At 37.4% G+C, this 15,164-nt stretch overlaps 1 protein-coding gene across 2 annotated transcripts in view; it reads left to right on the top strand.

Annotated features, from left to right (window-relative positions):
• The window catches only part of LOC109030479 (homeobox protein ceh-30-like), a 30,218-nt gene extending 15,837 nt beyond the window's left edge, over positions 1-14,381 (top strand). For both annotated transcript variants that reach the window (XM_019041462.2, XM_072296817.1), the window contains exon 4: positions 406-14,381. In XM_019041462.2, the coding sequence (XP_018897007.2) occupies positions 406-694 (289 nt within the window). In that variant the 3' untranslated portion in view covers positions 695-14,381. The remainder of the gene's footprint in view (positions 1-405) is intronic.
• The last annotated feature ends 783 nt before the right edge of the window (positions 14,382-15,164 follow it).

The following is a 15,164-nucleotide window of genomic DNA, read 5'->3' on the forward strand; positions in this document are numbered from 1 at the left end:
TAAACTTTATCATGACAGTCTCTGCGTTATAAAAATCTGGCAACCTCAATCTTGACGCTTAGCCTCAGCTATAGCAAGTTGCTTATAGTTTGAACAACACATGGTGGGAAATGAACATAGCTCGATTGAGAAGCTTTCTGAAACCGTTGTAGTGCAAGATTTGTCTCATGTAGAGCTTCGACTTTCTTGTGAGCTGGCAAAATCTATTTCAGTAATTTTCGTTGCGCGAATCGTGTTTTACGTGAAATTCTGGTCAAGAAACATGTATCAGAATGCTTAAATTCGTACCTTGTCTAGTGGTCCATTGTCATCAATGTTTATAGCATCATCGTTATCGTTCCTTAGAGTTTAACATAAAATTACCTCATTGTCTTTTCATGTTTCTGTTCGTTTTCTGCTCCACAGGACGAAATGGAAGCGTCAGAACCAGTTGCGGGCTGAACAGAAGCAACTACTAGTCGAGCACAACCAGTTGCGGTTGGTGGAAAATCGGCGTTACGGGGCCCTAGGGGCGCGAGGAGCTAGTGTCGGGGGTGCCTCCGAGAAAGAGTTCGATGTCCCTCATCCAGCCTTGGATTTAGGGGCTTGTTGCCCCCCTTACGACCCTTCCTCATCTGCAGCCGCCCGGAACTTCCTCGTCACCGCAGCCTCCCTCTTCCGGAACGTCACTTACGTCCACGGCTGCCAACTATAACGCAACTCAGTTACTGACAAGCGGATATTCCACCGATAATTCCCTCATTGGGCATTGCCAGCACTGGAAAAAAAAACACATTGGATCTAGAGTCCAGACTCTTGAAAACATCGACAAGAAAAAATACTCTTGATTCAATCAGACTTTTGCTTACATCAAAAGGAAATCCGCTCAAATTAAGAGGCTTGGTTCTTGATTTGAGCAAAAATTCGATTGAATCAAGAGTATTTTTTCTTGTCAATGTTTTTAAAAGTCTGGACTCTAGATCCAATGTATTTTTTTTTCCAGTGAGAGAGGCGGATTCAGTAGGGTGGCAATAATGGTTTTATTCCATTTAAACTTGTTTTGAAGAATCGGTTCTTCACGGAAAAAAATGGATTGCTGATTTAACAAGTTCGTAGTTGAAAAAAGTGACAGGCATGTTTTAATGTAGATTTTTCGCTAAAAAATGTTAATTTAAGCTTTCCAGTATTGCAAAATGTACATTCGAAACATGTGGGATATATTTTCAAACAATTCAATTGTGAAATTAGCAATCCATTTTTTCCGTGTTGTTTGGGCACTGGATTCATTCAAGAATCGATTCATTCACACAGGTTTAATAATTGAAAAGGAAACCATGTTGCCAACTTGCTGGATTCTCCAATAGGGATTACCCACATTTTTGATGAGCCAATCCAATCATCTCCCGGCCTATAATTGAACCGAATTGGATAGAAAAGAACGACTAAACCATATTTTTTGCGGAGGGGGAGGGGAACATGATGTACAAGTTGTTAGGGACCTAAAAATTCTTACATAATCTTCTCCAGTAGTAACTACACATTTGAGAAAAAAATTTTACAATGAAGAACGCGGTGCTGTATTGTATCTGTACGTAATAACATTGAGGCATTCGGAGGTTTAAAATTTCGAGCCTCTCCCCTTTGCACCTTGGTCCCAACATGACGTAAAACTCCGCTAAACTCGCTAAACTCGCTGCGGTAAAATTTAGTAACTCAAGGACCCATTTGGAAATCCACGCTAAATTCGCCTCATACATTCTATTTCATACTGATTACGTAAAGGATTTAAACAAACGGAATATTATAGTTGCGCTACGATTTGTCATCATGATAACGCTGAGATCCAAGCTACAAAGAGGAAATGGAGTAAACGACCCTTCTAAAAAGACTAAGGTCCATGGAAAGCGTAAGTCAAATGGAGCCTGAAATGCATTTGAACCCCTTACGTGTAATGATATTCTGATGACACTACTAAGTTCAATGAGTGCAATAACCCCCTAAGTTTACAGTCTACATATTGCTGTTGTATTTGTTGTTTTATTTTTATTTCATGTATTTTTTTGCGTTTTGTCCTTTTACTTATGATGTAGGAACCATAAATTATACGCCTGCGTTTGACGTCCATGTTACTTTGGAGGGAAGTTACGTGTTTTTCGAGTCAGAAGAAGTGACCAGAGTTTGGCCACGCAGCTGTTTGAGGATTCTGTTGCTTGACTGCAGGCTCCCCTAAATGGTTGAACCTTTCTCGCATACATGCACCTATACCATTTTCCCTCTATCTGCGACCTTTGACCAATCTGTCATTGATTAACATTACATTTCAGTTAGCGCAGCTTGCGGGTTCACTTGTTCGACTTCTCAGTAAAGTTCTATTAATGCGGGTTTTTTCTCCGTTCCAATTTATCCCAGTCCACCAAAAGCTCTAAATGCATCATTAATTTATCGTGATTTTTTTATTTTCATTTTCTTACTTCATTTGATTCAATATTCTAATTTCAAAAAAAGATTTTTCCAAGAAAGATTCCGCAGTTGTAATATTAGAGGTTGAATTGAAATTGATGATTCAATTTTTTATTCAATAAAAATTCAGCTGGATAATGTTTCGAGGACAGAGAGCGCGCACAAATACTACCTGCGGTGCAATTAGGGATGTAATTTTCCATACGTATAGCTTTGGAATGGATTTAAAAAGAACATTTTAACTAGTGTTCCTCTCGGTTCAAGTATTTTTGATAGGCATTCCTTCAATGAAATCAAAATCGCTTCGTCCTGGTGACAAATGAGCTAATATCCGTCTTCATAATCATTCTTACACACTATTTGAACTGTCTATCCGTTCAAGTGTAAAGAGAAAATTCCAACTTTTATTTCACTTTTATAAATATTTTATGCTTCATAATTTGTATTTAATTTGTTGTTAATATTGTAGTGACGTAAGTATTTTGTACATATTTCTTGTTATATCAGTATTCATTCCTTCCTAGGGTGCCAAAGAAAATTAAAATACAGATTTAAAAAAATAAAAAATGAGGTTGTGATTTCTTAGTGTAAAATAATGTCTGAAATCAAAAGAAGAGACAGTGCTGTTTTGAACAGTATTAACTGATAAAATGAGCGCATCGGAAATGATTTGAATTATTACATTCAACCCTTTGATGCCGAAGACTTTTTTTTATACTCGAAGTCTCAAGTCGGGCCAAATTGACCCGTATTTAAAAAATTGATTTTGATTGTTTTTGAAGGATTATCAATGTTATTTCTATTTTATAGATGAGAAATAAATGTTTTGAAATTTTCACCGTAGCCCTTGGGGCACAACTACAAATAAGACAAACGTTATGTACAAACACAGCATGGAAACAGAGCAAGGAAAAGGACTCGCGAGACGGCGCAGGGATACAACTATTCGTACTTGATGGATGGCCGTGTTGTTTGCGCCAAATTGAAGGCGCGATGGCGTGAGGCGTGAACTCGTGATGATTCGCTCTATGCTGACAATAAGAATGAGATGTCTATCACATTGAAGAGAAAAGAAAAAAACAGTTTTTAACATCATACATCTTCTAGGTTGTCATCATATAACTTCTTCCGTTTAAAAATTTCCACCCCTTAAAAGAATCAGACAGCAAATCAAAAAAAAAGAGAGAAAAAAAATCAAGTGTCAACACAGCCAAAGATAGTACAGTAGATATCGGTTAATACGACATTCAAGGGGTCACGGGATTTCGTCGTATTAGCCGATATGTCGTATTAACCGTTGTCGTCTTAACTTATGGAGTTTCGCCGGGGAAAACGAAATCCGTCGTATATTAGCCGATATGTCGTATTAACCGATATCTACTGTAGAGACGGATTCGTGTCTTCACTTTCCACCCGAATCTGAGCTATACTTTATCCTCATTGGCAGAATAGAGCCGAGTATTGAGAGTTCACGTCTCGTGCCATCGCGCCTTCAATTTTTCGTGCGCAACACGGACATCCCTCAAGTACAAATAGTTGTATTTGCGCCGTCTCAACGCGAGTCCTTTTCCTTGCTCAAGCTCCATGTTGTGTTGGTTTCATTTGATTTATTTGTAATAGGATTTCAAAGGCTATGTGAGCAACATGGCCGAAGTTAGGAGAGACTTACTCGGACCCCGTGTTTTAACTTTCCTTCCGAATCCAGGTTTTGACCCGGCTTGAGCATCTGAGGGTCATTGATACTCTGCTCATTTCCTGCATGCAGACCGATGCTAAATCGGAAATAATGTTTCACGTATAACCCATAAGGTATGAAAATATATCTGAGGGCGGGTGTCGCGTACACCGCAACGCATTTATTCATAGAGTTCTCTATCTTTCTTCCTCCCATATTTTCGGTCTCTCTCCATGAATTTTCAAAACCAAGCATCGAGCAAGCTTCACTTACTCGTTGCTGTGATCAGTCACCCGCATCTTTCTTTATTATACTTTTTATTACACAGCGGCACAAGATGGATTGATTGATAAAACTCTTTCGAGGCTGGGCTCCAATTTCTCGACTTAGAGAACTTCACTTCGGTTTTCTCCACCAAGCACAGCCAACCTCTGTGCTCCCGATAGTCAGTCCTATGTAACGATTCCATTTCTTAAATACACGCGAATCATATGTCACTCAAAAACTCTTTCGTCTATTTTTCCTGCTCTCCCACATATAACTCTACCACCACGATTAGGATTTTTCAGATGTTTTAGTCCGTCTAAAGCTGAACAAATCCATAATCACGACATGGTGCCGACAACCCGTTCTGTAACTTTCTAGCTTACATCGAACCATCATTTCAACAGTGTTACGCCTTACCATATTCGTGACATCGGGCCATTTTAAATCAATCGTCAATTTCAAAATTGTTTTTAAAGTGCGTGATTTTTTTTTTTTTTTTTTATCTTGTGACATACAAGTGACTGTGATCAGCGGTATTTCGTTACCTCTAATTCGACAAATGATTGGAACAGTCTTCCTCTTTTGATTCTCCTGTGATATCTACACGGATGTCCCATCGCACGGGTCAAGACAAGAGCGTACCCCACCGCACGAATACATCGACGTATTCCACCGTTTCCACTTCTGGTCAGATCTGCGGCAAGTCAAGGCTACACTCCATTTTTTTACATCTAGGCATCTTTAATCACTGCAGGTTGTACCTTTCCTAAATTGTTGATTCAAGTACCAGTAGAGCTAGTTGATGAAAAAGGTGGATTTTCCGGATTCTTCGAGAAAAATTTCTTATTAGATTTTGGCTTAAATTTCTTGTTTCGGGAATTTTGAACAGGCAAAATTTGAGGGGGTGGCTCTGAATGTTCCTTCGGAGAGATTAACAAGTTTAAAAGAGATTCACAAGAAATATAAGATTTTACCGAGGAATCGAATTCAGCCATCGTCGAATGGGGTAATAACGTTAGTGTTTGCGAAATTTCTCTAGTAGTCCAGGCGCCTGGTAGCTAAAAATGAGGCTACCTGGAATTTTGGGTACACAGCGATTTTTTTGGCTTACTTTATGTTTTTTGGGTCGCTGAATCCGAATCTGAAGTTTCCGCACGCGTATCTGGTGAGCATTTTCCGCTATTTTGAAAAAATGGCCTAAAAAGGCCTTTTTTTGCGGTTTTTTTGATATAGCGGCTACGGATGAGGAAAAGTCCCGGATTTAGCTAATGTTTTGAATAGCTGACATAATTTGGAAGAAAATGGTGTATACATATGTTAGGTTTGCTTAAAAATTGAGGAAGATACAGCATCGTGAACATCGCGCCTATTCACGTTTTCGCGGCGCACCCCTCAGCGCGGTCCGGCTCGCCGCGGTCCGCCAAGTTCTGAGGCGTTACACGCTTTAAACGGTTTTCGTTTCAACAGTTTTTCATTTCTAACACTCGTAAAACATATTATTGCTTTTTTCTTTATCAATGTACCCCATTATACCTTTTATTTGTTCCCAATATGTATCTATAGGTTACCATAAATAAAAACTGAGTTGTCCTTTATTTGTAAATTTGTTCTGAATGTAGTTCTCTGTTATGGTCATTGAAGAAAGGTTGTTAAGAAAATGTTTCTGTAGTTACAGAAAAATGTACTTCATTTAAAGGAAAACATTTACGTATTGAAATTGTCTTTCGTGTCAAAGAAATTTTCTTTAATTCAAATCATTTTCTTACTCTAAAAAGAACATCACTTTATTATCGATAAGACATTAATTTTCTTTACCTAAATTGAACAATTTTTTTAACGGAAGAAGATTGTCGTCAAGTAAAAATAATTCGCTTTAGATCAAATAATTTTTCAAACTAAGACAACTTTTTCAGCAATTTTTTTCAGTGTTCGCTCAGAAAGATAAAGAAAGCAAAAGCAGTTACGGAAAAGAGCAATATTTTCTTTCAAAATTTGTGTAATTTTACACATACGAGATATATACCGAAGATATTTTGCTTTTTTCGCCGCTAAATTCTCGATCGTATCTAATCTTTCTCGAATGCAAATACTTTCTGAATCAGTTCTCCCTTTGATTATATCCAAAATGCGATTACCAAATTTCGGATGGGTGACATTACTAACGGCGATTTGAACGCGTATACTTTTTCGATTGAGATTTTTTTTGCCTCCTTTTGCTTTAATTTCAATTGCATCGCCACAAAGAAAACATCGCTTTGTGAATGGAAAATACACTTTCTTGGGCAAAATCACGGATTGAGACGGTGAATTTTGGCGATTCCACGCTGAAATGTGGCTCTCACTCGTGTAATTTTTACTGCATACCTTATGCACAGTTATTTTATTTCTTTTACGCCCTATCAACTCTACTTTCCCGTCTTGCCGTTTTTCACTAGCTTTGCGAAAAGCACTCACTCCTTTTCTTTTAACGTCTATTATGTTTGTTGATTTGCCAACGGTTGGCCACATATAAAACACGAAATTTCAACGTCCATCGCAAAAGTTTAGAAGTACGTGCGTAAATAAATAACACGCTGGTGGAGTCGCGACACGCGTGTTTGGCAGTCATCTGCCCACTGAAGATGCATATTTTGCTGCAGAATTAGTGAAGTCCAGACAGAGTGCAATAAAAATGCCAAGGAGATAAGAAAATGCTAGGCAGTGCATAATCCTGGAGCCCAGTTGAAACCCGAAGACCGCATCCTAGCCAGGATTGTAGCCCCAGAATACGGGAAAGATAACACCTCGAAAAAAATAAACCATTGAGATAGTGAGTCACTCACGCGGAATCTCGCGAGACATCACAAATACGTTGAGGACGGGGATATTTATCCCGTTTTAGTAAATATTAGTTTATTACTTTTTTGACTTTTGGATCCGTTTGTTCTCTCTTAAGGGTAATACAATCATCTGAGATGAAAAAAATAGCAATTAATCCAATCTTACTGTATTAAGACATTTTTTCAGGGAGGGATAGCGAAAACGGAAGGGATGATGGAACACATTTCAGGTATAATAAAGCATTAAAATGATTTATTAAATGTTAGAAATGAAAAACTGTTGAAACGAAAACCGTTTAAAGCGTGTAACGCCTCAGAACTTGGCGGACCGCGGCGAGCCGGACCGCGCTGAGGGGTGCGCCGCGAAAACGTGAATAGGCGCGATGTTCACGATGCTGTATCTTCCTCAATTTTTAAGCAAACCTAACATATGTATACACCATTTTCTTCCAAATTATGTCAGCTATTCAAAACATTAGCTAAATCCGGGACTTTTCCTCATCCGTAGCCGCTATATCAAAAAAACCGCAAAAAAAGGCCTTTTTAGGCCATTTTTTCAAAATAGCGGAAAATGCTCACCAGATACGCGTGCGGAAACTTCAGATTCGGATTCAGCGACCCAAAAAACATAAAGTAGGCCAAAAAAATCGCTGTGTACCCAAAATTCCAGGTAGACTTACCAGGCGCCTGGACTATAGGTAAGGAAGACAGAACATAAAAAATAATTTTTGTGTCTGAGGGACACGGGATCATTTTGGAACAAATGGTTTTCACTGTAAAAATATGATCTATCAATTTCTTAGGATCCGACAACTTTAAATTTTGCAAATGGATTTCCAACTTATTTTACTGATCGTCGTTCTTAAATTGAGAGAGAAAATGATTCTTAAAGGTTTCATAAGTTAATTTTGAAAACTTGGCTTTCAACAATTTGAAATAAGAAAGCGCTTTAGAGGACAGATATTTTTCGATCAAAAATGGAATAATGTCGGGTTTCCAAGAATTTATAGAACAAGCTGTATCGTTGCCTACGAGAATGGAGAGGCCGTAACTAGTCAGTTCTGTGACGTCAAGCTAGTAGATATTTACCGAAAACAACAAGCATCTCCGGGTCATCAGTGCATCGATGAGTGAGGCAGTCGCTGCGTGGACCAATCAGAGTGGCTCTCGATCGGCCGAAGTTGCGCGAGCGGCCCGTTTGAATCTGAGTGGAGTAACGATTTTCGGTATTACGCATTCATTTCCTCGATATTTAGACAATGTCACAAATGAACTAGTTAGTTTTCTAAAGTGAAATTTCATCTTCTTTCTAAACGGTTCTTATGAAATTTTGCGTCAGATCAACCCTGAAAGAGATATCGGCGAGAAATCATCGCGCGGCAAGCGTTCTCCCATAAGAACGCGTGTTAAACCGCGGCCGAGTTTCATCTATTAGTGTGACGTCACAGAATCGTAGTTACGGCCTCTCCATTCTCGTAGGCAACGGCTGTATCAATAAAATCAATAAAATCTTGAACGTCTTCCACACCAGAAAATTTAATCGGATGAATTAAGGGGGTTTTCAAAGCTGTTTCTATTGTAGAAGTCACCATTTCTGGGTTAAGTACTTGATTTTCTGAAGTCATTTTAGAGATAGAAAAAGGGGAGGAAGTAATCAATTCAGAAAAATTATGGGGTGGCACACTAAAAGATCGCGGATTTTTTGGTTTGTCCTTTTTCGGTCGTCCCCGTCCGTTTTAACGGGGTAGATGAGGGTAGGGATCTGCTAGATGGGATTAACGTAGTATCAACAGAGCTGTCAGACGCAGATAGGTCCAAGTCAGACATTACATGATCAAAAAAAAATTCAAAAATCACTGAGCAATAAGAAATGACATGCACACGTATATGATTGAGAAATCAGAACGGCGATTTTAAATGTTAAGTCAATTTTTCTTGTGGACTATTATGAAGGAATAATGGTTAATACGAAACGAACAAGTTTCTTTCATCATTTTCTTTATCTTCCTTGGTTGCATTAATATATTCGTCTGTGGATTCTACAAATGTTACATTCCTAGTGATGTAAATTTTTCCGTCTACTAAAATTCGATATGCAGTAGGAGTGTAGCCAACCAAAATTCCTTTTCTAGATCTTGACGAAGTTTTGACTTTAACTGTTCTTTAGGCGTTTTTATAAAAGCTATACTTCCATATAATTTAAGATTAGAAACATCAGGTCGGCGACCTGTAAAAATTTCATATGGTGTTTTCAAATCTATGGTATTAGCTAAAGACCTATTCAATAAGTATTGTGCCGTTCCCACACACTCTGGCCAGTACTTTGCTTCCAAATTTGCATCTTTAAGAAGACACCTAGTTCTATTCATCAAAGTACGATTGAATCTTTCGGCTGTTCCATTTAATTGATGGGTATACGGTGGACATGGATTCAAAAATATACCTTTTTGTTTTAAATAATTCATAAAAACATTATTTATATATTCTGTGCCATTATCACATCTCAGTTCCGCAATTTTCATGCTTGATTGATTTTCCATGAGATTTGTAAATTCTTGAAATTTTTCAAAGACTTCCGTTTTACTTTTTATACAGTACACTATCGCAATTTTACTGAAGTCATCTATAAAAGTTACAAAATACCGCTGTCCAGCGTATCCCACAGGATTAATGGGCCCATTTACATCAGTGTGAACTATTTTTAATACTCTATTTGCTCTACGTCTGTCATTTTGAAATTTAGGGTTAGCCATTTTTCCTTCTAGACATATTTCACATTTGCAATTTAACAAAGGAATATTAGATGGTAAATTTAAAAGCAAATTTTTGGAACTTAGCACATGTAAATCACGGAAATTTATATGTCCTAGTTTTCTATGCCACTTTTCTAATGAATTTAGCGTTTCTAATTTTTCAAGGGCATGCATATAGACATTTTCATCAAAAAAGGATTTAGCATTTAAAACAAATAGATTTTTATTCCTTTTTGCAATACCTACGATTTCGCCATGATTATTTTGCAGCATTGCACTTTGATTTTGAAAAATAAATTCATACTGATCATCTAATAATTTTGATACACTGAGTAAGTTTTTCTTCAGCTCAGGCACATAGAAAACATTTTTCAATTCAATTTTAAATGTTCTGCCATTTACCTCACAATTCAAATCTATATTGCCCACTCTTTTCATCTCTAAAATGTAACCGTCAGCTACAACCATTTCAGTTTTGGTTTTTAAAGGAACACTTGTGGTAAATAAATTTGGATCGTTGGTAGCATGGTCCGTGCAACCACTATCAACTGCCCATAAAGAAGGAACGTAACTTACAGGATTTTTGTTCAATACATTGCAAGACAAATCATTCGGATCAGTAGATTCCTCTTGCAGATGCATTTCTTGGGCAGCTGGTTTACGTTGATTGTTGGGACAGATATGAGAAAAATGCCCGTATCCATTGCAGGAATAGCATCTCCGTCCACGATATCCTCGGTTAGCGCCTCCTCGCTGAATTCCCCTATTTCCTCGATTAGCGCCTCCTCGCTGATAGAAACCTGTTCCTTGATTAGCGCCTCTTTGATTCTGACCATTTCGAGATTTGAACCCAAAATTTTCTGTCATGGAAGTTGCACCGTTTCGTAATTCGCACATTGATTTTATTTTCAATTTGAAATAAGTAACATTTTTGTTATGAGGAGGAACTGCGTCAACAGTCTCGAGTAAAATATTCATGCTGACTGGAAGAGCCAGTAAAAAGAAATGTAATTTTGCTTCCTCAGTTAACTGTTCACCGGACGATTGTAGGTCACCAATTAATTTATCAAATTTTTCAAAACGATGAGTGAGATGGCAATGTGTGGAATTTAGCAGTGTTGACGTGAAATCAGCTGGATCGGGCTTGTTGAACAGATTGCTTCGGGATCAAGTACTCGAATGTGTGTTTTTCTCACTGTTTTCAATCCATTTTAACCATTCTTATACACATTTACCATTTATCTCTTGTCAAGTGATTAATTTTAAATCTCAACCACCATGTTCGACGTGTTCGGCTCCGTGAAAGGGCTATTGAAAATAGACCAAGTATGCATCGACAACAACATATTCCGCTTACATTACAAAGCCACGGTAATTATTCTAATAGCGTTTTCGTTACTGGCAAAAAATTGATTCGGATCTTCATTTTCAGCTAATTTGAAATTGAGTAATTGTCTTTGAATTAACAATTTTTTCTGAGTGTCCTGAACATCATATAAAGAATTTAACTTTTGTATCATAGCAAATGCTGATTGTTCGTCTTTAATTAATTCTAACTGCGAATCACACACGAAGTTAATCAGGAAATTTTTTGCTTTCACACATTTTAGAGACCAGGTAGCATCTTCCATTTCAGGTGGTTTCGTTTCACTTTTCGTCGGTTCAACACAGTCTTTGGCATCCAAATACGCGAATAAACGAAAACGCCAATTAATATAATTTGTGCCATCTAACACCGGAATTTTTGTAAAATTCTGTTCCATTTTTTAAATTTCCGCACTAAGAATAATGATGCCACACAGGCTGAACTTGATTATATCGCACTTATTAAAAATCAATGATGTCACATAGACAAAAAATTAAGAATTTGAGTTTCATCAAAATTACAAGTCCGAATAAAATTTAAAATACCATGAAGGTTTAAGATCCGTAAAAAAAATTAAATGCCACGAAGGTGTAAATCAGAAAATTTGCACAAGAGTTCGAAGACAAAAATATCACGAATAATCAGCAAAGAATTCAAACACCACGAAGGTTGAATGAATAAAAGTTCACGAAAGTTCAAAAATTAAGTTCACGAAGTGAAATACCACGAAGGTTAAAAATACGAAATACCACGAAGGTTGAATGAATAAAAGTTCATGAAAGTTCAAAAATTAAGTCCACGAAGTGAAATACCACGAAGGTTAAAAATACGAAATACCACGAAGGTTAAAAATACGAAATACCACGAAGGTTGAATGAATAAAAGTTCATGAAAGTTCAAAAATTAAGTCCACGAAGTGAAATAAAATACCACGAAGGTTGAAAATACGAAATTAAAGCAAAATGAAAGTTTGCAACTTAGGCCCGGATATTGACACGATCCGAAATGTAAAAACAAAGTTCGCCACTAAAATTCAAACTTGAAATCTGCTACAAAGGTCCGAAATTCACACCACGGAGGTATAATCAAAAAAGTTGTCACTTTGCCACACAGGTCAAATACAAGTCCACAAAGGCACGCACAAACTATAAGAACCACAGAACGAGATAACCACGCTCTGCTACCATGTTAAGATTTTAGGATCTTGGTTCTTAAATTAATAAAGACAGCTTTAGATTCATATAAGACTTATTTATTTTGCTAACATCCACAAAGGAATTACAAGTGAAGAGTGAAAGAGTTGGAAGCTCTTCTTAATCATGTAGATCAAGTAAGTAATCATACTTATGAGATCTAGAACAGATGATAACGGTGATATTCGAACAGGAATAAGTTTTTGCAAAAGGAAGGTGGCTACTGTTGATGCATCTGCTCTACATTGCGTGTTGCACAAGTAACGGCGAATCTGTGTGACGACCATCATTTACAATGGAACTTTTGTAAAGATGAAAAGGGGTGGTCACCCTTCCTTCAGGGATAGACCCGATTCCGTATAAGACGTAATTTTATAAATTTACGACTTACACTTACACGGAATCAAATCTTATCACTGGAGGAGCGGTTAGTAAGATATAATTGACTGAATACTCTGAACTTCACCCTTAAAGTGAAGATCCAAGTATTTAGACAATTACACCTGCTGAAAAACAGTGGGAGAGCGTACTTAGAAAACTGAAAATTTAAAAGTTAGCATTCATGTGTTTTGATCTGAGGAATTTAAATCTAACAAGTGAATAAAAACGAAAGGCAAGAAAAGAATGGCATTTTACAATTTATTCATAGAAAATTAAGGATTTCCAAGAAGTGGATGTAAAAATTCATTAAATTTTCAGAAGGAAAATTGATAATTTCCAAAAGGTAATATTTGGAATATTCTGTCTCAATATGAAATAAAATTCAAAAATACGAAAGCTTATTTGATGTTTCACCGCATTGGTAGACTGGGTGTTGTCCAATTCCAAAATCCCAAGTGAGCAAACCACAATATAATCCAAGATCCCAAGTCAGGTCGAGAGAGAGCAGTAGGAGCAAGGTCCGAGCCAGAAATGGACGTATTTCTATCAAACGGAACTATGTGCATTATGACGTGAGCCCTGCGACCCATAAGAATATATGCATAACAGAGCTCACGTCATAATGCACATAGTTCCGTTTGATAGAAATACGTCCAAATGAGAGTGAGCTCCAACCAGGCCGAGGCTCCTGGCCAGAATGCCAGATCAATCGCCGATAAAAAGGAGCGTTCGAGTTTTTTGAAGTTTTATCAAAAAGTTGTTATTACAAGAGACAGAAAATGAATATAATGAAGGTAATTAAGATAAAGAGTTAAACTCTTATCTCGATATCTTACTACCGATTGTGTATGATTTTATGTTTCAGACAGTTGTACTCTATTCAATGTAACCCTCTTGTACTCTGAATACTTACGCACCCTTTGCAATGGAATCGACATACTCCTGGATACATCTACGGACCACTTTCATATTGTTAATCAATCTTTTTCTGTACAGTTGAATCTCTCAATCCTACCTGACTGATCACTAGGTCCCGCCATTGTCTTACCTTTCTTTATTTTATTTTTTTGTAATTTTCATTTTTACTCACGTTCACCTTCCATGCTGAAATCGCAGAAGCGATTTCTCATCGGCGAGGGGGATATCGCGTACACCGCAACGCATTTATTCATAGAGTTCTCTATCTCCCTTTCTCCCATATTTTCGGCCCCTTCTATGAATTTTCAAAACCAAGCATCGAGCAAGCTTCACTTAATCGTTGCTGTGATCAGTCGCCCGCATCTTTCTTTATTATACTTTTTTATTACACAGCGGCACAAGTTGGATTGATTGATAAAACTCTTTCGAGGCTGAGCTCCAATTTCTGGACTTGGAGAACTTCACTTCGGTTTTCTCTACCAAGCACAGCCAACCTCTGTGCTCCCTATAGTCAGTCCTATGTAACGATTCCATTTTTTAAATACACGCGAATCATACGTCACTCAAAAACTCTTTCGTCTACTTTTCTTGCTCTCCCTTATATAACTCTACCGCCACGATTAGGATTTTTTAGATGTTTCAGACCGTCTAAAGCTTAACAAATCCATAATCGCGACAGCGGGCCGTCAATAAATGATGTAAGAACATTTATCTCCCTCCCACATCGACAGAACCAGGCTAGACACCCCTTGACCCCTCCTCCACTCTTTCCTTAAATTCTGACGAGATTTATATTAAACGTGTATTTTTAGTGCAATATTCAATATCTTCCACTACAAACACCATGCATAGCTTATTAAAGAAGTCTCTACTTCGTACCTTGGCTCTCGATACCATTATATGTTGATCTGACAACTTATAAATTTGCCGAGCTATCGTGTATTTTTCCAGCTCAGTTCTCAAATCGTTGATTACTATAAAAATGATGATTGAGAAAAAAAGCACAGACAGCAATACGAGAAAAAGAAAAATGAAAAAAAAAACTGTACAATAAGTAAACATATTTTTTTGCATATAAAGTGGACGATGAGGAATTTTATGCCTCGTGGAGTGACTAAAAATTAGATTCAAAGGGTTGCACATGAGAAAAAAAAAAACAAGAAAAGAAAGTAAATTGCAGGGCCGGATTAAGGGGGTGGCCACATGGGCCGCGGCCCGTAGCGGCAAATCTATAGGGGGCGGCAAATTTTGCAATTTTTTAAATTTAGGTATAAAAACAATTCGGATTTAGAAAAAAAAAAATACAAACGAGAAAAGGCGACAAAATCTCTAATTTTCTGAGAGTATAGAAAT

This window comes from Bemisia tabaci, chromosome 2 (genome assembly GCF_918797505.1).
Source record: "Bemisia tabaci chromosome 2, PGI_BMITA_v3".
Taxonomy (NCBI): Eukaryota; Metazoa; Arthropoda; class Insecta; order Hemiptera; family Aleyrodidae; genus Bemisia; species Bemisia tabaci.